Source organism: Pelecanus crispus, chromosome 12 (assembly GCF_030463565.1).
Source record: "Pelecanus crispus isolate bPelCri1 chromosome 12, bPelCri1.pri, whole genome shotgun sequence".
Taxonomy (NCBI): domain Eukaryota; kingdom Metazoa; phylum Chordata; class Aves; order Pelecaniformes; family Pelecanidae; genus Pelecanus; species Pelecanus crispus.
This window is the reverse complement of record NC_134654.1, coordinates 18,242,140-18,264,964: the sequence shown is the minus strand read 5'-3', so window position 1 is coordinate 18,264,964 and position 22,825 is coordinate 18,242,140. Positions and strand designations below refer to the sequence as shown.

At 38.7% G+C, this 22,825-nt stretch overlaps 1 protein-coding gene across 1 annotated transcript in view; it reads left to right on the top strand.

The window, feature by feature from the left end:
* Positions 1-213: 213 nt before the first annotated feature.
* COX10 (cytochrome c oxidase assembly factor heme A:farnesyltransferase COX10) overlaps positions 214-22,825 on the top strand; it is a 103,934-nt gene continuing 81,322 nt past the window's right edge. The window contains exons 1-4 of the mRNA XM_075720068.1: positions 214-256; positions 891-1,015; positions 2,701-3,025; positions 12,056-12,180. Coding sequence (XP_075576183.1) covers positions 214-256; positions 891-1,015; positions 2,701-3,025; positions 12,056-12,180 — 618 coding nt within the window. The remainder of the gene's footprint in view (positions 257-890; positions 1,016-2,700; positions 3,026-12,055; positions 12,181-22,825) is intronic.

Here is a 22,825-nt window from a genome sequence, read left to right as displayed (position 1 = left end):
CGATCCGCGGGCTGCGGCCCCTGGGGACGGCCCGGCCCGGCCCGGCCGAGCGGAACGGCCCCAGCCCCGCCCGGCCGCTCCCGCTTCACCCAGCGACCCGCATCCCCGCCCGCCACCGGAAGCGCCGACCCGGAAGACGTTGGAGGTCATGCCGGGCAAGATGGCGGCGCCCAGGCGGTGAGGGGAGAGGGCGGCGGGAGCACCGCTGCGGCCATGAGCGCCGCCCGCCGCTGCAGCCCGCCCCGGGCGCTGGCAGGTACTGCCGCCCGCGGCGTAGGAAGCCCCGGCGGGGCCTGGGGGCGGAGGGGGGCCGTGCTTGGCGCCGTGCGGGGCGGCCGGTGGGGCGGGCAGGGCCGGACCCGACCCGACCCGACCCGACCCGACCCGACCCGACCCGACCCGACCCGACCCGACCCAGGGGCTGCGAGTAGTCCCTGGGGCTGCTCTGTATAGAGCTTGTATATCTCTGCATATATTCCTTTATATAGGGATATAGGTGTCATGTCACACAGCAGTGTCCTCTTTGACTTTGGTGCTGTCCTGTGTCACCTGCTTCCTTTCAGTGCTGCTTGTGCCATTTTGCCAAGATAATTTTATTTATAATGTGTAGAGATAGTCATAGAACAAGAAACTAAAAATGCATCTCTGGGGAGCTGGGGGAGCTGGGAGATTTGGAAGAAAATCCCAAAACCATCAGGGCAAGCCTGTGCTTTCAGTTCTTTCACCTGGAGCCAGCAAACACCTTTCTCCCCACCCAAGCAGCCTTGGTTCCCGTTTGTGGGGGTGTCTTGTGTCACAGCTGACAACAGACATTGTAGTCTGAATTAGAAGCAAACTCAATGGCAGAGAAAGAACTGGAATCTAATGGTCTCATTTTTTTCTTTAAATAGGATTATTTGTCTGGCACCTGAAGAACACTGGAATACGGCAGATACCATGCCAGTTTGTGCATCTATGCCATGTAGCCAATAACAGATTGATTACGTTTCAGTACTTCAACTTTCTCAAACGAATGGTAAGTCAGGGGGAGGGTATTTATCCCATGTTTCTCATTTGTTTTGTCCCATGTGATGAGTCCAAATGGAGATTAGTTGATAAAAATAGTATTTTTCATATCTGCCAAGCTCAGGCAATTCCAAATGTCTCCTTTTCTGCATTGCATCAGAGTTAAGCACTTGGGATCTAAAGCATTTGAGGTTGGAGGAAACCCACTGTGGCAAGCCCAATGCTTTCTGCGACAGCAAGTCCTCTACCTGATGGGGGGCTTTCTGTGCCTTTGAAGTGGAGCGCTCATCTCATGTTGAGAAATGTGAAATGAAATTATTTTCGAAGTTGTTATTTGTTAAAATGCCGATAACCAAATCAAATCTTGGCTAGTATTCATACAAATGATAGATAGAACTTGCTTGTGGAGGTAGTGTGTTCTGACTGAAGAGTTGATCAGTTAATTTGAATCAAAACTCTTGAGCTCGTTAACTTAATAGGTTGCGTTCTGTAGTGTGCTGTTAGTTTGGGGTATTAAAAGAGCTGTAATAATCATTCAAGCCCTTGAAATGTTATCTTCTTCTTTGAACAGTTGTATCACATCCAAGAGGATGATAGTAAAAGACATATTTTGCTCTTCCCTGAGTTGTGTCCTGCTCATTGTACTTTGGAGCTATATCTATGAAATATGGATAAGACTAAGTCTTACAGCTAATGACTGCTTTGACCACAAGAAGTGTGTACATCTGTTGGTATTTTTTGAGCTTCAGTCCCATATGAAGCAAGAGATGGGGGTCTCTTCCACGCTTCTGAGGATCACCAGCAGTTCTCGAATTCTTTTTTTTTTTTTCCCCCCTATTGATTTGAGCTGTATTCACATCACTCATTCAGAGTTGAAAAGTTTCAGATCTCTCTTCCTCATTAGAATTATTAACGTGTGCTTTAAACCATGATGAGTTAAAAGCTCAGTCTTTTTATGCTTGTCTCTTGTGCTTGAAATATATACAATATTTTGGGAAAGAAAACAGGAAGATAGGAGAAGCTAAATGCTTTTTTTCTTATTCTGTGTTTTATTCTGTAAGAGTTCCTAAAAGAGAGGAAACAACTGTCTCCTAACTTTCTTTCAATATATGTTCTTTTGAACTCCTGTTGAAAACTGTTAAGTCTAGTAACTTAGCATAAAGTTTGTGATAAATAGTAATAGCCTAATGTGGGAGATGATGTTATATCACAGGAGGTAGAGTGTATTTTCTGGCATTTTTCTGACTTTTTTTCATATCTTAAAGATACAAAAAGTTTAGTGCTTACATTTGGAGACTGGAGTTGATGGGCATGTGTGTACCTTTTTGTTGAAAGGTGAATTGATTGGTAAACCAAATTACATTTTCTGGTAGTTTTGAATATGAATAGAGTTTGCTGTTGAAACAACAAGGGAGGAAATAGTTTTATGCAAAAGCAATTCCTCAAGCTTAAGTAAACATTATTGATGCAGTTGTGAAATGAAAAGCTGCCTTTGTAATATCTTGTCCAACTTCAGAAACTTTTTTGCATGTGAAATAAGTGTTTGAAATTCAGGCTAACTTAGTCATGTCATCACAGGAAGTAATTCTCCTAAAAATAAGAATAATGTAGCAGTGTGATTGATGTTGCTAATAACCTGAAATGGACAGAAATATCTTCTTAACTATTAATCTTAAAATTTCTCATTCTATTTAGTATGTAACACAATACAACAAAGACCTCAGCCAACGAGCCAAACCTAAGTCAGATTCAGTTGCATCTCCTTTTCGTGAGCTTCAGCAATTTGATCAAGAAAAAAAGGTTATACACAAGATTAGACCAATTTCACCTGTTCATCAGCCTTTGTCTGAGACATCAAGCAGAAATGAGTTGAGAGAAGTGAAGTCAGCTGCAGAAACTGGCAACTCAGTCACACCAGTAAGAGCAGAATCCAAAGAGGACAGACAGTGGAAAGAAATGAAGCTACGGCTGGATGACTTGCCAGGAATTTTGGCACGCCTGTCCAAAATTAAGCTTACAGGTACCACCGGTCATTTTTTCACTTCTGTGCATCCTGTTTGATATCAGTGGTCTTTAGCATGTTACTGGTACTGTGTAGGTTTTTGTGGGGTAATTCTCACTTCACTGACACGAAGTGCCTGGGTCAATTCCATCAAATGTGTGCAGGGGAAAATTGTTTTATGGAAGCATTTTATAGTTTTCCCATTAAATTTGTTTAAAAACAGTGAGGACGAGCTTGCATCATATTGTCAGCTAGCTTTTGGGAATCATAAGCAAGTGTTAGTACAAAAAATACGGTGAAACTGGGTTAGGAAGTGAATTTACAAGCATTGTATTAAGTATTTAAAGTCGTCTTGCTTAAGTTTACCAATGTTCCATCTTATTTACTTACCTTTCACTTTAGTGCTGCTTATTGTGAAATTAGTATTAAAAGTACCAACAAAAGATAATCCGAATAATTTCCTGTCTTATAAAAGAAATTGTTTGAGTGTGACCAATTAAACTTTCTAAAATAAGGTATAATTTACTTTTCTAGTTAATGACAGTGCTGTATCTTCAAACCAGCAGTTTGTTAAACAATTGCCTTGTAGCCTAACTACATTTTCCCTTGTTCTAATAGTAAAACTTAACAACTATAAATTACTTTCTTGCCAATAGATAGTGCCATATATACTTTTATGTCTAAGGAAGCTCTAATGATCTGACCAAAGCCTTACATCTTGTCTGTATCAGGGCCAAGAACAGGAATATAATTTCCTAAGTCCCTACTGTGGTGCTCTCTCCAGTGGGTGAAATAAATTCTTCATAATAAAACTGTTGTTCTTTGCCATAACAGTTTGTTATAAAAAAGCTGAATTCAGTTTACTTTTTGAAACTTTTTGTCTTGCAATATGTATGTTTTCATTGTTTCTCCATGGAAAAAATGTACTGACCACATACACTGTACAATGGTCATTTAAATTTTTCTCTAATAAAAAGCCTTATAGTTCTCAGTGTTGATGAGACATCTCATGTTTTGGACTTGGCAAAACTGGTCTTGTCTGTATGTCCAAATGTTCTTCTCGTTATTTTTAAAAAACCTCAAGGCGTTTGTTTTGTGCTGGTAAAGAGTTGGTTTAGTGGACTTGAGGGATGAAACGCATGCATTTTGGTACTTTACCATGTCACTTTTACATATTAGCCTTGGTAATTTCAAATCTAGGTATATAAAACTCTTACTGACACATTCAGCAGTTATCAGGATTATTGTACTTCAAATTTGCAACAGCTTTGTGGTACATACAACCTCAACTATTGCCGCCTCTTTCTTTCTGCATAATACAGGTCTTGCCTTTTTCTCTTCCATGCTGTTCAGTTTTGGTAATATTTTGTTTCTGTTGGGCTCACCATGAATAACTTAACAAGTGCTATAAGAATAATTAGCTCTTCTGGTGTATTTTCAATGAGGTGATTTTATTCAAGTGATTCTTTTATGTAAACTTGAAAGCTGTGCTAGTTATTGAAGTAGAATAAAATTCAAAAATCTCAATAGATCCAGAAATTAAAAGTTAAAATGCAGTGATTGAGTGACTGCCTTAAAAGAAGGAGAGAAAGAACTGTTGTTGCTGATACTCCTTAGGGGCAAGCTCAGTGTTAGTACCACGTCAGAGTATTACTGGTGCTCCTCAAAACAGGAGTTTCGAGAACTGCAGTAAGATGGAAGAGTGTCTTTCTGGAGAAAACAATTTTATGTGATACTTCTGTTGTGTGGCCTCACTGTTGCTGCCAAACTTTTCAACAGCTTCTAGTAGACTCTTTTTTTAAAATGCAAAAGGCAATATTGACAGGCAAGAAAGTACCACTCTTATTTTAAAACAGGGTGTTCCTTGAAACCTGTGGAGCAAAGGTTACAGAATTTGATTCGCTTTGCGATTGTCTGTTGGTTTTTATGAGTCTGCACGTTGAGGTGTGCTGTTCTTGATCCATGGCGAGTGTAGTAACCTCTGTACCTGTTGAGAAGGTATAGAGATACAGAAAAAAGCTTAATCTCTCTTGTAATCTTTATTTGGTATTTGGTGGGGAAGATGATCTTGGGTGAAGAGATTTTATTGGAAGTAGAAAGTGTAAAAGCGTAAGTTGGATGAAGAGGGAGTTCTGTTGTTGGTCTTTATTGGTGATAGGATAGTGTAGGGACAAGAGCAGGAAAACTACTGTGTAGTTTGTGGAGCAAGGAAATAGGATTAGCTTTTTTCCAGCTTGTGTAATCACTTACCTAAGTTACATATTCTGTAAAGAATATGGTGGTGTAGGGCTTTGGGTTTTTTGTGTTCTTTTTTTAAAAGAAAAAAAAAAATCTCTGAGGTCAGTTTTTAAGTTACAAATGACACACAATTCTTTTCACCCATGAAGTTCTGATAGATCTCATATCCTGTGTGTTTTTTTTGGCAGACTGTTTATTTATACTTTTTAGAGTATGAAATAACAAAAAAACAAACTCTGCATTATGCTAAAATGGGACTTCCTTATGCTGTCCTCTTTTCCCGCTGCTGAAGTAAAGAGAATGTTTGTTTGTATTCTGAACTGTAATTCACCTTTGAAAGGAAATGAGTTTAGCTATTACCATACCCTCCTGCTTCATGTAAACTGCAGCTCTTACGACTCTGCCATTAGCAGCTCTGCCTTACCAACAGGAAAAGATTTTTGTTTATATTCTTTTGCCATAGAAAACAGTTAGGGAACTTTTAATTACTTGTCGCATAATCTACCTTTTTGGGTTCAGTTTCCATCTTTTCCCTTCTCTGTGGTGTTCTGTGTTGGCTGCTGTCTGAACAGCTGTGTCTTACCATCTAGGCACTTGGAAAGCTAATGCATCTGTCTGATAAGTTTTCAGAATTGTAAGTGTCATTGTTTTCAACTTTATCCTAATGTTCATGTTTAGCTGAAAATAGGAAAGATGTGAGGGTATGGTAATAGGAGGAAATTCTAATAATTTATAATGCAAATACATTAAGAATTTCAGGTTGTCTCATCTTAAATTTAACTTCAAGTTACATTTAAGTAATGTTTTCACTAGTGATCACAGATGAGCTATGTGCAAAAACACAGGAAAGTTAAACTTCAGTTTTTAATTTGGGGGAAGTGTGATGAAGGCACAATATGAAAAGTGGTGAGTATTCTCATTAGATATTCCTCTGGTTTCTGAACATTTTCTCATTGTTGCTCCTGTAGTAAATGATGTCTTTCACATTGGTCTTTTGATGAGGATAACCAGCTAGATGTGTAGCACCTATCTGAGAAGTGGGTCAACATGGGTCAGATGTAAACTTAACTGCTAATTTTTAAACAGCTGTAGAATTTTTAATCTAACTTGCAAGCTGTTTAAGGAAGGGGCTGTGTCTTTAGCATATCTCTATCTCTGCTGTGCCTGGAAGAGCTGAGTCCTGACTCCAGGCTACCGTAACATGGATCTCCTTTAGAAAGACATACTAGAGCCCATTCAAACATTTATCTACCTTTCCTTTATCCTGTGTTTTAGTATACTACAGTTAACATTTTTATTTGTGTTCATGAGCATATTAATTTGTCTAAAGATGCTTTTTTATTCACAATTTTGTATTAACTGGTTGCTGTTTACCCAGAGATCATATGCAAAGACACAGTCTCTCCCCCAAAGTCTTTACATTCCTTTACGGCATCTCATTGCAAGGCACTTTTAACTTCCCACTCTTAAAAGGTGTTTCAGAGTTTTGGTAGTATTTTCTTCAAAGTATATTTTAATAGTCAGTCCATTAAAGCATGATGAGCATTGCTGTTCTGTTCTGATTACTGAAGACTTTGTTTCAGATCTCACCAGAGCAGCTTCTGCGCTTCGTATCTTGCTTTGTTTCAGTGTGTGCAATATCCATGCAGAATCACAGGGACCTCAAAGGGACACTTCTAATCTATTTTCCCTTGAGTCAGGATCCCCTTTAGGTGTATTTTTCCTGACTTGATGTTGCTTTGTCCGTTCCTAAAACCAACCAGGGAATATACAGCTTCCCTGGGCAGTCTGCAGCAGTGTGTTACAGCTGGAAAGTGTGTCTCCAACAGAAACCCTCCTTTGCTTCACTTTAAGTATGTTACTATTTCTCCAAACACTAAGAAATCTGGAAACTTTCACAGAGTAAGCTTATGTTTTACTGTGTTTCTCTCGTTGAGGATGTGAGATGTTGTTTGGTTGTATCTAGCTCTCAGAGAGTTCAACCCAGTATCCTATTAACGTTACGTAAGAAGTGTTGGTAGTAAATTCCCTCTGGTTTTGTCATGGTCTATACCTTAGAGCTAAAATAGGCCAGCTTGAGGTGTTTACGCCTCTGTAAATCTGGAGTAATTAATCATCTTTAATAGAGGGATTCCAGGGTTTACTGTGGTCAGATCAGAAACAAACCTATTGTGCTTTTTCCTCATCAAAGTGTAATGTGCATGTTACGGACAGAATCACAAGACTGATGTCATCAATTCTCTGAGGATGCCCATAAATTTGTTCGATGTTTGTTTTTAAGGTAAAGATTTACATATCATTTTGATGTCATCTGATCATTAGTAGCTCCTTCCACAGGCAGGAGGATGTGGACATTCTCCGATCAGGTGCCAAAATTCTTTTAAAGACAGATTTGGACTCATCTATGCTTTAGTTTTCAAATCTTTTTTAAAATATGTGAATCTTGGCACAGAGAAAACATGTTTAATAAATTGAAATGGGAGGTTCTGGCTTGTCATAAGGGAAAAAAAAGTTTCACTATGAGGACAGTCAAACTTCGGTGCAGGTTGCACAGAGGTGATGTGAAATTTCCATCCTTGGAGATGGCAAAGCCCTAAGGGACCTGGCCTGAATTCAGCGTTGATCCTGCTTTGAGCAGGAGGTTAGACTTGATGATCACCTGAGATCCCTGCCAATTGGAATTACTCTGTGTTTGTTGATAGACAATGTTAGGCAAAAACCTAGGAGATGACCAGCTACAAAATTGTGCATGGTTTCTACATCATGGACTTACTGACTTACAGTTTTTGCAAAGTGGACAAATATGATAACTTATGTGCATTTTCAGTTTTGGAGACTAAAATAGAGCATTTTTTCATATCTCCGCTTTTAAGAAAATAAACCTATCTTGTTTACTAGAAAACAGCTGGAATTTATTGGATGTATTGCTTACATACAAATTTGTGTCTGTGCATTAGCGATCTTCTAGCACATAAATGTTAAACTGGGAATCAGAAGCCTGAGATATTTGCTACTGACTTATGATGTGATCATGAACATCCTGCTTCATCTCTGTGTCTGTTGCATTTTGTAAAATGAAGATGATGGATATCCAGCTTTGTATAATGACTTTTGAGTGTTACCAAACTGCTACGTAATGGAGCAACAATGACTAAATGAGGAGCCTATGTTGTGTTTGTAGGCTAAAAATCTGGTAACAGCCACTCTAGTGAAAAAAATCTATTTGCTTTAATGGAGTTTCAGTATGTTTCCACTTTATTCTGGAATAATGGCATTTATTATAGCATTTATTCTTTAAATGGTAGCTTTAATATAGCTAGAAACTTTGACAAAGATTTATCAGTAAATATTGTTTAGCTTATTACTAGTCTACGTTTATTCCCAGTTCTAAATATATTTCATAAGCCTGTCAAAGTAGTTCTCATTTTGTGATTATTAAAACACTGACTATTATCCTATCAAAGAAACAAATCTTAATAGTGGTAGCTTTCTGGCAATTTGTTTTCTGTGCTACAAGGAAAACTACTAAAAAAATCCCCCTATTATTACAGTTTATTTTTCGCAAAGCATTTTGAAATTGTTTGATGGTAAAAAGAGATTATCTGCTCTATTCGTAATTCTGCACTTGAATTTTCTATGATATGATGCAAAGATTTGTTTCAAATTATTGTCCCAAATTTAAGTTTGCTTCAGGAATTTGGCCTTCTTTAGCTTGCAGGTTATAATCTGCAGCAAAACTTAGATATGCCTACACCCAAACAAATCTAAGTTTATAAAGGGAACATTGGTCACTAATACTGATGCTACATTTAGCTTTCCAGAAACTGAGGTGTGAAAACTCTGGAGGGAAAATTCCGTCAGCTTTTGGAATGCTGGTTTCCTTTAAGGAGTATATAAACATTTGTAGTAAACCAGTGAAAGCGTTTCATAAATTAAAGTAGAAATGCATTTGCTTTTGTCCTTCCATATGTACTGATATATCATCAGTACAGGAGTAGAAAGGAATTCTAAAGCTGAATTGGTTTGCTTTGGCTTTCTATGCTTTTATTTTGGCTTGGCTACTTTTTAATAGGAGGTGAACAAAATATGGTATAATGATTCGCATGCTATAAATATAAATGCAGGGATTTATAAAGGAAGATCACATTACAATGAAGCTGAAGAGGAATGTAAAGAATACTGTACACAGTAGACATTTTGAATGTATTTTTATGCTAGAAACATTGTAATTCACTCTTTTAGTCACCAATCCATTAGTGTTTTCTTTTTCATTTACATTGAAATTGGAGACAAATGTCCCTTGTTAATTTTTGTTAAAGATGTTTGAAAGACCGAAAATTAGGTTTAGGCTGAGATCATAAGCTTAAATCCTTGCTGCTTTTTGAAGAGCATATATAATGCCAACTCTGATCAACAAATCTTGAAAAGATCAATTCCATCTATTATGCAATAAGGTGAAGTTAATTTGGCCCCTAAAGCACTAAACTAACAGGGATTAAAAAACAAAGAGTCAATTACCTCATTCCCTTGATGTGATCTCAGTTAAATATACTTTTCCTCCATAAGGAAGGTAGAAGAGTAAATTATTGCTTTCACAGTAGAAGAAAATAAACTTTCCATTCCAAAGGGAATATTTTCTTATTTACTCTTAACATGTTACATTTGAATTGCTGGGCAATGAGAGAAGCAGGGAATGCCTTGTGTTCAGAGCACTGCCCAAACAACTGAAAATACCTGGTTCAATGGGATATGTGAGAGGATGTACTACAACCTTTTTTAATGAGACCCTGATAAGTCACACTAAAATGACGGGCTGAAATTAATCTGGAGAAATCAATGGGGACTTTAATTAGTGCTGTAGCTGTACAATATTAGAATGTCTTTGAGGTCAGTGTAGTGGTAATGTTACACTGACTGTTTGCCAATCTACTCCACCTTTCTTCTTCAGTAAATGAGTTGGTGTTTTCCCATAATAAATTGGTGTAAAGTGCTCTCTAAGATAAGTTTTAATTAAATTCTTGTCTAGAAGTGAATGTGTGATTTATTATGCAAAAAAATGATTGTAATCACTCTTAGAAATAAACGCCACTGTTTCGCCATCAGCTTTTCACTGTATTTTTTAACTATCAGTTGTAAACCAATGCATTTCATATTTTCTTGTGTGCTCTGCTAAGAAGGATCCAAGAGTTTTGAAACCAAGATGCTGTTGTATTTATATAATAAATGGGGTCCAGTCTTTCAGAAATGATCAGTACCGGCATGTCCGTTAGTCTGTCCAGTGGGGTTGCAGAATCTGTGGTTATTTCACAGCTTCTCAGAGGGGTAAGGCTCCATCGTAGATTCACTGTATTTTAGAAGTAGCTGAAGGGGCTGCAGTGGGAGCCTGGTGCTGCCCTCGGCAATGCTGTCTTGGGAAATCAAAGCCAGGGGACTTACCTTGGTATTAGGCGGAGACCCTGATGCAGCACACTTGCAGCCAGCCTGTGCAACAGCCATCTGCACCGCATCCTGTGAATCCATAACAGGGCTAAATAATTAATGTTTATAGTAATACCATGCACATTATTGGCAGCCGAATATTATTGTAATAGATTTTAATACTTAGAGGAAAGTTTTGATGAGCAGCAAGTTTTCTTCACTCTCTTTTTAGGATTAAATCCTAAGGTTGCAGTTCTTAAAATTAGTACTTCGCATGTACATCCTTGCTGGCAGGCCTCTGCCATGACGTTTAGTTTTTCATCTCAAGTAATGCTGCTTAGTAGATAATCCAGGTATTTTCAGTCAGACATTTATTTGTCATTTAACTTCAGACAAACAGGAGACTTTGTAGAAATTGGGAAGATAAGAACATTTTGATTTGAGCTAGCTGAGGTCTGGAACATGTAATTACATGAAAAATATCATTTAAATACTTTTAATAACTATTAATTTTAGATTGTAAGGTTCAAGGTCATGAGCAAGATAGTCAGTAAATGTGCTGACTTTTATAGTATTAGAAATTTTTCTTGTCGTAGTATTTCTTGCCAAAAGTGAGGTTCATAAGACCTATTATTTGGGTAATTACAATATTAGGATCGAGACTTGGGTAACTTTCATTTTAAGGATGTGATTTGCAGTAGTGTACTAGGGTTATAATTTTGGATGACAAAACTGAAATGGATTTTTATTAATCCACTCAAATTTTGAGGCCTTTAAATGTTGCTAGGTCCATATGATGATGTGATTGTACCTTCTGCCTGAAGTGGGTATCTCAAATGGGAACAGTGTGGGCAAATACTTGTACAGTGGAGTTACTGGCTTCACCAGCTGTAGCCTACGTGCCCTGAGTCTGTTTTTGACTTTCGGCTCTGCCTAAGTTCCTGCTGTGATTTGATATAATGAATATCTCTCAGTTCGGGATTTTTTTTTTTTTTTTACTGTTTTTCTTCAATGTTAGACTTTGCAATGGCATTTGAGTTACTGGAACAAATGTATCTCATGTACATGTTGTGTGAGGCAGTTTGATCCTGTAGCAAATCCCTAAAATAGGGAATACAGGCATGAGTTTTATTCTCACCTCTTCTACTAATGTGCTGATGCTTCTGGGTTTCTCATTTCCCTGACAGCTCTCCTTCTCATCTTTGAGTTCTTTATGTAGAGTATTAGTATTAATTGTATGCAGTTTCTGGAGCTACTTTGATCCATACGAGTAGTAAAAAGTTAATCTGCACAAGGGTCCTTGCAGGGTTTAAAAACCTTAACTCTAGCGGTGTTTAGAAAGGAGACAGTTTCTTGTTGATGCCTTGAACTGTGCTCTTGCTTGTGTTGCAGCTCTGGTTGTAAGCACCGCGTCTGCTGGCTTTGCCATGGCCCCGGTCCCTTTTGACCTGACCTGTTTCCTGCTCGCCTCCCTTGGAACTGGACTGGCATCCTGTGCTGCCAACTCCATCAATCAGGTCAGTCTATCTCTTCATCTGTATCGCAAGCTCGTGTCATCCTGGCTTCTGAAACGCTGCCAGGGGTAAATGGATGGCTGGGAGTGCTGTGCCTTCAGCTGCCACACGAGCTCTGAGCCACTAAAACTGACACTGCAAAAGGAATAGATGTGAATTAAAGTATAGTTGCTAGGCATAGTGTGTTTATTTAGAATGGAGTTGATGAGGTTTTAAGCCTCCCAATAATAATGTTTATCTTGATAATACCAAGGCTGGGTCACTGCAAATGACATAGGAAGAACTGTGTAATTGGAGTACAAGAATAGCCATTGGGGCTCTGGCCTTATGAGCCTGGATCCTCGGTTGTGTTATTGTATGACCTTGGTGGATCTGTCTAAAGAATGGCTCAGAGCACCTTTCTAAATGGCTGTAATGGGACTTCGATGTGGTTTCTGTGCTTCTGTTCAGGCTGGAATCAGGGAATCCCATGCATCTGTAAAATGTACTGTAAGTTTCCATCAGTGGTAGATGTTTCAAGCCAGAGATGTCCAGGAGCCTGAACCTCAGCTTCCTTGCATGCATGAACGTGCCTGTGGAGCTTGATGCTGATCTCTCAGCTCTGTTGCAATCCAGCTGTGAAGTAAAGTTGCTGTTAGGCTCTTCCAAGTCCCAAAGGAGAGCCTAGCTAGTGAACAGGTAACAACACTTGTGGTGCTGAACGGAGTTACAAAGCATAGTAGCCACGGTCACTTTCAGTTGTAAATATAGGCTGGAAAATGAAGAGGCAGTAGCAGCACCACCTTTGGTGGCACTTTATGGTTTCAGCAGTCACTTGGGAGATGGAGGGGGCTGAGTCCTGGGACCCTGCTAATGGAACAGGGCATTCAAGTTTCATGTGATCTACATACTGGAGTCACCTTGATTGAGTTGGGCTTGTTGATGTTTACACCTTGTAACACCTTAGTTGTAGGCACCTGATGTGCTTTTAGAGATTGCACCCATAAGCATGCATCTCACTCAGACTGAAGTACAGGTTTTACTCTTTGTTCTCACTGAGCTTAAAATTGGGGTAGGCAGCTAACGGTGTGTGTTTTCTCTGCAAAATAGGAAGGATGCTGCATGATTTTTAGTTGCTTGGAAATATTTAGGTAGCCTACCTAACTTGAAAACACTTAGGTAGCCTTGAAAAATAAGTTTAAGAAAGTCACACTGTTTTCTGAAGTATACATTTGGTTATCATGAAGCTACTTTTCACATAAAGTCTGGGTAGAAAAGCTGTCATAACTAAGGTGAAGCTTTCTTGGTTTTGATACAATTTTAGAGGTACCCTTTTTTCCTCCCTTTTTTCCTCCCTTTTTTCCTCCCTTTTTTCCTCCCTTTTTTCCTCCCTTTTTTCCTCCCTTTTTTCCTCCCTTTTTTCCTCCCTTTTTTCCTCCCTTTTTTCCTCCCTTTTTTCCTCCCGTACAGTTTTTTTGTTAATATTAAAAATTCATTTTGTGACTTATCAATCCTTTGAAATATTTACTGTCATATTTACTTTCACCTTTGATGTGAGTACTAACAGACTAAGAGGAGAATTAATTATTTCTTGTTTAGAGACTCCTGTGCAACTTGTCTTTCTTGAGATTTTGATGGATCTTCCTAGAGAGATACTTGTGCACAAGTAACTGGTTTTCTTTGTCTTCAGCTTCCATGTATTATTGCTCAGTGTTGTATTTTGTCTCAAAAGTAGCCACTTCTTAAACTCTTGGAAGTCACTTTTTAAAATCTTACTTTTTAAAATCTTGAGATACTTGGGAGTACCAGGAATCCTGGGCGGTCATTTGGAGTTTGGTGCTTTTGAGGCTTGCTGGGATGGGAAAGGAAAGTTAGGAGTGCAATAACTTTGTGCTTGGGCTCATAATTCACTATTGACTCTCTGCTATCTTACCACAGGAACAGATGTTAATATGCCCTTAGAGATGCTTGCTCCAACCTCACAAAGTGTAAAACTGTCTTTCACAATGTCAGCTGAATGCTTTAAGTTTGCACACTCGCTGATGTTGAGCCACTTGCCTATGTAGACAGACCTTCAAGGCAACTGCTCTTATTAAAGAAAAGAAAGAAGCAGAGTTGGTAACAAAGCAAAAGAGCAGAGCTGTGGTCTATGACCTTGTTTATCAATGGATCCTTTCAGTCGATGAGTGTCCCTTTCCTGGTGTTGCTGTTGGTGCAGTGTCTGAATTGGCTAGGAATTTAATTTTTGATAAATACTGTAAGCTTGGGTATCCATCTTGACCTTTGGGAAGGAGCACATTTGACTTGGAACTTCCTTTATTGCTACTTTGCTCTGTCCATTGCTCCCCATACGCATCCTCTTCTCTGGCAGCTCATGACTCATGTTTCCCTTGTTGCTCCTTGCTATCCCTTAAGGACCTTTTTATATGATAACCGTCTTTCCGCTTCCCATATTGCTATAAATCTGTACATCTTTAAGGGCAACTTGTCTTTCCCACTCCTCATTTCCCTGATAAATCTGTGTTCACGATTTACAGTCCTCAAATATGTCGTGGGAAGGTAAAGTGTCGATTGTGTAAGATTCTTCCCCGTGATTTAGGACAGGATGTGAGGAGCCTGGTCCTGTGAAAATGTAATAGGGATTCTGTAATATTTGTGTAAGTATTGATACAGACTTTTAACTATTCAAATTCTGTGGTTTGGGGTTTTTTTTTCCTTCTCTTGACCACTTCATTTTAGCAATCTGGCAGGAGCTGAGGCCAGTTTACCCCCATTGAATTAAGTTGAATTAACTATTTAAGTTGAATTAACTACTGGGGAGGGAGCCAGGACTGTGCTAAGTAACACACAGAGATCAAGAAGTCATGTTTTGTTTCTTTACGAAGTTGTTGTAAAATAATCTTTAATTATCACTTGCTCTCTTGATTTCAGATGGTTGTGTGTCATACTTTAAACATTTTTTTTTTGTAACCGCAAGAGCTTAGAAAGTTACAAAAATTTGCCAGGGTGGAAGTTCTTGCCCCGCTTTCACTATCTTTAACAAGAAAGCAATAATAAAAAAAATTATGGGAGTTGGCAACATTGTATTTTTCCATTGTTTATAGAAGTACAATCTGGATATTTATCAGCCAAAGACATGTATTTACACACAAGTTTCACAACCTGTAAATTCTAAATTCTCTCTGTACTTTGCAATGCAAGTAGAAATAATGTATTTTTATATCAATTCTGTGAAATTGGATAATTATTTTTAAGAAGCTGATTTTTGGGGGGGGGGGAGAAATTACAGTGAAAAAGTTGTGTTTGAAAATATCCTGGAAAATAGAGATTAAAAAGTACTTGAGCATGGGCTTGCATTAGGGGGAAACATGGTGCGTGTTGTACAGCAAGGTCATTCCAGAAACATTTGTGTAGAAAATGTCAAGAAAAGTATCTTGGAATAATTTATGTTAGACAGTAGTTTGAGAGAAACAGAATCTCTCAGACTGGTCGAAAATGTTATGAATTCTGGGGATCTGAATAAATATTGGAGGGTCCTTTGGTTTTCCTGTAGAGGGTGTTGGGTCTGTGGGCTTTAAGGGAGTGAACTCCTGCTGGAAGGTGCCAAAGAAAAGATAGTGTTTTATTTCTCTTGTCCTCTACCAGCAGTTCTGCCTCTGCCTCACTGCTTCGTATCACAATACTTCAGAGTTGTACTTCACACCTAATCTAGCATTTTAGTGGCACGCTAATCCAGTGGTTCCTGGTTCTCTTCCACATCACGCAACACTGCGTTATATCCTTCAGCCCTTCAGTATTGTACTACAACATGTCACCACTTTTCAGTCCCACCTGCTAAAACTGCTTTCCTCTTTTTTTCTCTTTTTCTAATGGTGCTCTTTCTTTTTTCCATCATTGATGTAACTTAACATTATTTTGGACAGGTGTTCTTTATTGGTGTTCTGTCTTTCCAAATTAATCAATATTTTACAGTGGTTTTTAATTAAAAAAAAAAAAATCACTTAATGCATTTACCAAGGAATAGACTGAGACACATTTTTACCGTAACATTATTAAGCTAGCCAAAACCACCTGAAAGTCTTATTATAATAGATCAGCCTCTTTAATTGCAGTTATGGTAAGGAAATGGAAATATGTTCTGGGGTTTCATCTTGTAAACACTGCATGTTAATCTTGAATACAACAAATAATTGTTCCTAGTATATCACTTATACTGTCCGCTTTCCTGACTCTTTCAGTGTTGTGTATTGGTATGGATACACAAGAAGGTATTTTACCTTAGTGTTGTTCCTTACAAGCGACAAAAAAGAATAATCAAAACATTGGTTTTCTGATTGGTGAAGACCAATTTTGTAACTTACTTTTTCCCATCCTATACTCGTGCTGTCATAGAAATGGAGTGGGAGAAAATGATATTAAGTTACTTGATAATCTTTTGCTTTTTCGTAGCTCTGGTTTTTGATGAATTTTGAAAGCTGACTCAAGTTTCACAGAATAGAGTCTTACATTTATATTATGGAGAAAACATGTCATTTTTGAGACTTCTAAGATACTAGCCTCTGATTTATGGAGAAGGAGATAAAACATGAAGAGATGTTTACAACACAATACATGGCATTAAAATGTTAAAGGAATCACATGCACATTTTGTATGTCAAGTACATTCTTCTGTAACTGCAGCACAGTTAAAAAGTGGGGGAGAACTATAAAGATGAAAGCAGGATGTTTAAAATGGTTTGAATTTAGTAACTGAGAGATAAAATGATGTGGTTGAATTTGACTGATGGTACCTTGAAAAGGAAGCAGACTGGACTGAATATCTTAGCTGAAGTTAGAGAGATGAAAATAAGAAACATAGTAAATACGTTAACCAGAATGAAAGAACAAATGTAAGACCAGTTAACATCCCTGTCCCTTCAGGGTCTGATCTGATGGCTGCGTATTGCTCTTAATGTTATCCTCTCTTGACAGCAGTGATCCCTTAGAAGTGTAGCTGTAACGGGCAGGAAGGATGGGTTTGGTGTTAAAATAATGGAGTGACATTCAGGATCTGAGTTCAGTTGCCAGCCTGTGGACTCTGTGTGTGATCTTTTGTATTAAGATATACTGTGATGGTCATTTGGATACTGCAGTGATGAGCACCAGGCTAAATAAAGTCAAAATAGAGAAGCCTCTCCTCCAGTTTTTAAAACACCTACTATCTCTACACTGCTAGGATAGCTGTAGTCTTCACCTTTTATGATATTTTGCTGTTCTGTAATGACTCGATTGACCAGTACTCACAAAACAATTTAAAAAATGCTAAAAAAGTAATAAGCCTACTTAGTTAAGCAAATATCGCCCTGTCTTCCAGAGAAGGGTCAACTGGAGCTTACAAATACATAACATTTTGAAATCTTCCTCATGCCTCTGTTGCCCGTAGATGAAGCTGTGGTTCGCTGTACTGATGGTCTGAAGTCAACATTTTTACAAGTGTTTTTGCAAATATGGGTTAATCAGCAATACTTGGACTCCAGGGAATAAAACAGGCAAATTGATCCAATTCAGTTAAACAGCTCATCCCATAGTGGCCAAGCAGCAATGTCATCAGTTGGAGTCATGCTAACATGCTTGTATTCCTGTGCTCAATCATGACGAGTTGATGTTTGTTGTGTATTTGTAGTTTTCTGAACTACCTGATGTTTAAGGTCATGTAATGGGATGAAAGGAGTAGGAAAAAGTAAGTTTGAGGGGTTTTTGAATTTTGAAGTAAATGTGTGGTGCTGATGGTCAGAAGTCCAACACCTTGTTCCTCTCTCAGGATATATTGGCTGTAACTGTTTTAGCTTGCTGGGCCAGTAAAATTGCAATTCATTTTTCAAGGAGGGAAAAAAACCCATGAGGAATTAGTTATTGTGAACACCTGCATCGCTGGGAGGAGGAAGGGCAGTTGGGAGATGTGCCACCAGCTTCCATGACAGGGCAGAGTCTTCTCCTTATCAACTCCACATTTTGTTTCAGGGTTGTCAAGCAGTAATGATGATGATTTTATGTGAATGAGATGCAGCGTCTGAAATAGTTTTTAAGTATTAACTTCAACCCTTCTTTCCCCTGTTGCCCCCTGCCCCATCAAACAGCTTTTGTGAGTGAGAAGGAGCCTGGAAGGTTTGTATGTGGTTGGGTCCCACTGATCTCATGAGCACAGAGTTTTTGTACTTGAATCTTCTTTTGTTTGTGCAAGTTTTATAAATATTCTGGTTTTAGCTTGATCAGAGGCCCTGCAATACTACTTGTTGCTCAGTTTCCCCATCTGAGAGATGTTCAATGCAGGGGTTTTGATCACAGAAGTAAAAATGGTTCACATTGGACTATTAGACCCCAAGTAAACTGTTTGCTTTCTGTGGCTGTGAAAAATAATGTAATTTTTTTTAGTGATGTGACATTAGTAGTTGTGTTCCTTTCAGAGAGCACTGCTGTGGTTTCTGAGCAAATCTGTAGAGAAGTCTGTTATAAGGATTGAAGCAATGGGGAAAAAAAGAAAACAAGGGTTAAAGTAATGCGCAGAAAGTGGTGGTTAGTGATAGATGCTTGGATTATTGAAGAAGTGGAGAAGAAAAATAGCAGGAGTCTGGCAGTCCCTCAGATCCCTTTCTCTTTATTTCCCAGTGAAGAAATGCAACACAAAAGAGAAAACAGCAATAGTTCTTTTTATATTCCCCCAAACCAAGTGTTTTTTCTGTGTTATCATGCCTAAACTTTTCCTACCAAATACATGTTTTATTGAATGTCTGAAGGCATGAACTTTTTATTCTGACTCTAACGTTATTAATACGCTCTGATTCAGACCCAAGTTGGAGGAGATGACCTTTGTCAGATGATCCAGTCCACCTCCACTCAATGCAGGATGTTTTTCCCAAGTAATCTCAAAGTTCTGTCTTGTCCACTTTTTGAAAGCTCTGAATATTTTTTTTTTTTCTTCATATAGCATGTTTGAAAAATCGGGTAGTTGAATCATTAGTTTGAAGTGGTTTAGAAAGAGCCTAAAATGACTTTCCAAGGTTTTGGGTTTCCAAATAAAAATATTTCATGCCTAGCTAATAGCACCTTTCCCTTCCTACATTCATCCTGAATGAGCCCACTGGCAGGCGCTTACCCTTTTTTGGCTGGAAATGGAGAATGAGTCAATCAGCCTGCACTCCTGGTTGTTCATTTGAGATTAACACCTGATGCATCTCTGTCTCTCTCTGAAGTCCCCTTTGTTTTGACTGAGCAGATTGCCTGCAGCAGGCGGCCTTGCCTTTCATCTGCCCCCCCCAGTGATCAAAAGATTGTCAGGAGTGGTTATTAAAACCTGGTGTTTAACTCTGGAGTATGGGACTGTCTGTGTTGGAGGCAGCCTGTGATGTAATTTACAGTATATAATAAATATAAGAGAAGTGCAACACTGGAAGTCTATCTTGTGCTCTAAAGTGTGCTGATATATGCTGCTGTGATATTTTAACTGCTAGGCAACCTTCATTAGTGGTCACTGAAGATCATAACTTACAGCTCCGTCAGATGATTCATAATTGCAAAAGTTAGATCAAGTTAGCATGTAGCAATCCTTGATATTGAGTAGGAATGGCTCAGCTTGTGAAGATGTATTTCATGAGCAGTGAAAATGATGAGCACTAATGAGAACCAACCTCTGAAGGACCAATAAATTTTAAATGCAGAGATTATCTTTGCAAAGCATAAATTATTTGACCTACAACTGAAACTTGATAAAGGATCTTGGAAAAATATTATAAATTAATGCATACTATTGTTGGAAGAAATTCTCTTTCCTCATATGCATATTGTGTGAGTATGGTACATGAAGAGTCTTTGAAAGAAAGTGGATGGCTTCCCATAGCCCTAGAGGGAGGGGGACTTAGACCCCAGTCACCAAAGTGTGATGTTCAACAAAAACAATGAAAATAAATAAAACGGCATCCTTTTTTACTACTTTGCTTCCCTCTGTGGCATTCATTATTAGCATAAAGCTTCAGATTTTAGAAGAGTTTAGATCAAAATGTTTTGATTTGATTCTTTCTCTTACGTTACATTTCGTATATATTAAAACCTAACAAAAAACCATAGAGTGGATAAAAAGTTATATTTAGTGTTGTGCCCCTTCTTTATGGATCATCATGCTTCCTGATTTGATAAAGAAATTTTTTCTGTAGATGCATAAAATAAGTACGCCCCATTGTCTGTTATTTAGTTAACAGGGCAATCAGTATAAGTATTGGGTGCACGCTTTCTCTCCCTGGCTGCATTTGTGGGTGAGTGGTTTATGTCCTAAATGAACACCAGAAAGTGGGTAGGATGGTAAAGGGGATTTTATGGAGAAGATGGGGCTGCAGGGACTGCAGCCTCCTCCACACTGCCAGGACAGTGCAAGGGAAACAGCCCTGTGTTTTCTTTCTCCCCAGCTGAAACTGTCCTTTCATTCGCATAGACGTTGGTGATAGATACAGTCTGAGAGTGAATAAAGAGAAAATTCCTGTTGTTATTCTGAAATATCAGTCTGACGGACAGGAAGTTTCGGGTGCTAAGTGCAGAAACTGCTTAACTTCTATGCATACGTGAATCCTCAAGATGGTGCATTTTGATGCTGCAGGAAGCTTTGTCTCGTTAGCCCCGCAGTAAAAGGTTCTCTGGAAATACTGGGGGCAAGTGAGGTAGGGGGAAAAGAAAGAAATAATTTACCAAATGATTAATTGTCAGGAATACTTCAGTGGTGTGGGGTTCCCTTTAGATCCAATGCCAGATTTCCCCTGGAAACCCTGATCACAGGCAGAACAAAGGAATTTCAAAGGACTGAAATGATGGAATGTGGAGAGAGCACTAGACAAAAGGGAAAACCTAGTACTTAATAAGATTTATCTGGCCTTTTGATCCATAGGGGTATTGCCTTTCTAAGCTTAGAAGAGGAAAGGTGAAAATAACTAGTTGATTTCTTTTTTTGTCAGTCTTTAAATACATGTTTTGATGTTTTCCAAATTGCTGAGAATTTCTTCAGCAATGCAAGTATTAAATTATAACCTTATTAGGTAATTAGTGAAATGTCATTTTCTTTTTGTAATTTAAATGGGGTTATATTCATCCTGTTTATTGCCTTGAGTTAGACTCCTGACAGTTTCAAAAATGGCAATCTGGTACCTTGTGTACTGTGATGTATGAAAAATAACCAGTATGCGGTGAAGTATGACTCACAGGGGTTAAGGAAAATGATTTCCTGGTTCTCTGAAACAGCCTACCAATACCATTTCTTCAGGGAATAGCTCATTGAAACACAAAGCCAGAGCAGTCTAACAATCTCTTTCCTTTTGAATTATTTTAGGGTTTTCTCTTCAAATTTCCATTGTTAAAAAATACTGCGTAAATGTCATGAGTTCAGATTCCACTTTGGCTTTATAACGTTGGGTAGGATTTATGTGCAGTAAAATGGAGTAAAAGTCCCTTCTCTTTAATTTTGCATGACTGTTGTTGCTGTTAATAGGAAGTTTTACTCTGCTTTGTCTTTGTTACACGCTCTGGTTATCGACGACTGTGGCCATGAAGAGCGGAGTTTGTCAGCAGAGCACTGATCATGCTTTGCGACTAGCATTGGCAAAGGCAAGTAGGGCTGGAGCAAGCACTCGTAATGTTCGTGTTTGTATGGGCTGCAAGACATTAATTTACCTTATGTGGCTTTTGACTTACTGTTTCCAGAGCTGCAAGATTTTACAGTAAAGCCTAGTGCAAAGTTGATTCTGCTGACTTGATCTGTCAGAGCTCAGTAGTGGGTTTTGGGCAGGCAGGTGTCCCAAGGGAATCATCTCTTTCTCTGTTGTAGCTGAGTAGGGAGAAGGAAAAAGAGATACCTCTAGGTCATGAGGAAAGGGATGAGGAGGGACTTGGCATGCCTTTTCCTATGAAAGAGCGAAGGAGCAATTGCTGTGGATGTTCAGCACTGAAAGCGGAAAGGAACTTTCTTGCACAGTTGCTAGGACTGCTGTGACTGTGAGGTTGAAGAGATGCGCTACTTTATTAATAGTGTAACTCTTGTTTTCTAGGGGCTTTTCATGTGGGGAAGAGTAACTGTATTTCAGGTTTGAATAGGGGTCTGATGTAAACACATGCATATGCAGTGTGTGTTTGGGTGAATGTCTGTGTAGCCCATGCAATAACTAATACTGGGAAGTCTGATGACAGCGTAATATGAACTGCTTAGTTATTTCAACTCCTCTTTCCTTGGTCACATTGTTCCTTTTTTGTTACCTTTATATATAATTTAACTGTCCTGGTAGCTTGGCACAGATATCACAGTGACAATTCTTTTGATTTTTCCTTCAAACTGCATAAGTAGTTTGTTGCAAAAGCACTTCTGGGGTTGTCAGGGTAGCAGGTCACTGAGGGCGTGATAAAGCGCTCTGACAGAAGTGATGCACCAATAGGTGGGTTTGGTTCCAGTTTTGAAAACTCCCCGTCATACGTAATAGCACTCATCTGCTCTTCTGTCAATGCTATGGCATTTAAACATTACATTTTTGAAGGCACCGTAACAGGTCTTTGAAGTAGAGTCTGCAGATCACGGCAGATAGGAGTTACAGAGGATCCTTCCCTTCATATCTATGGTGGTAGCAGAGAATTTTATTATTTAGCATCTGTATTGCAATAGTGT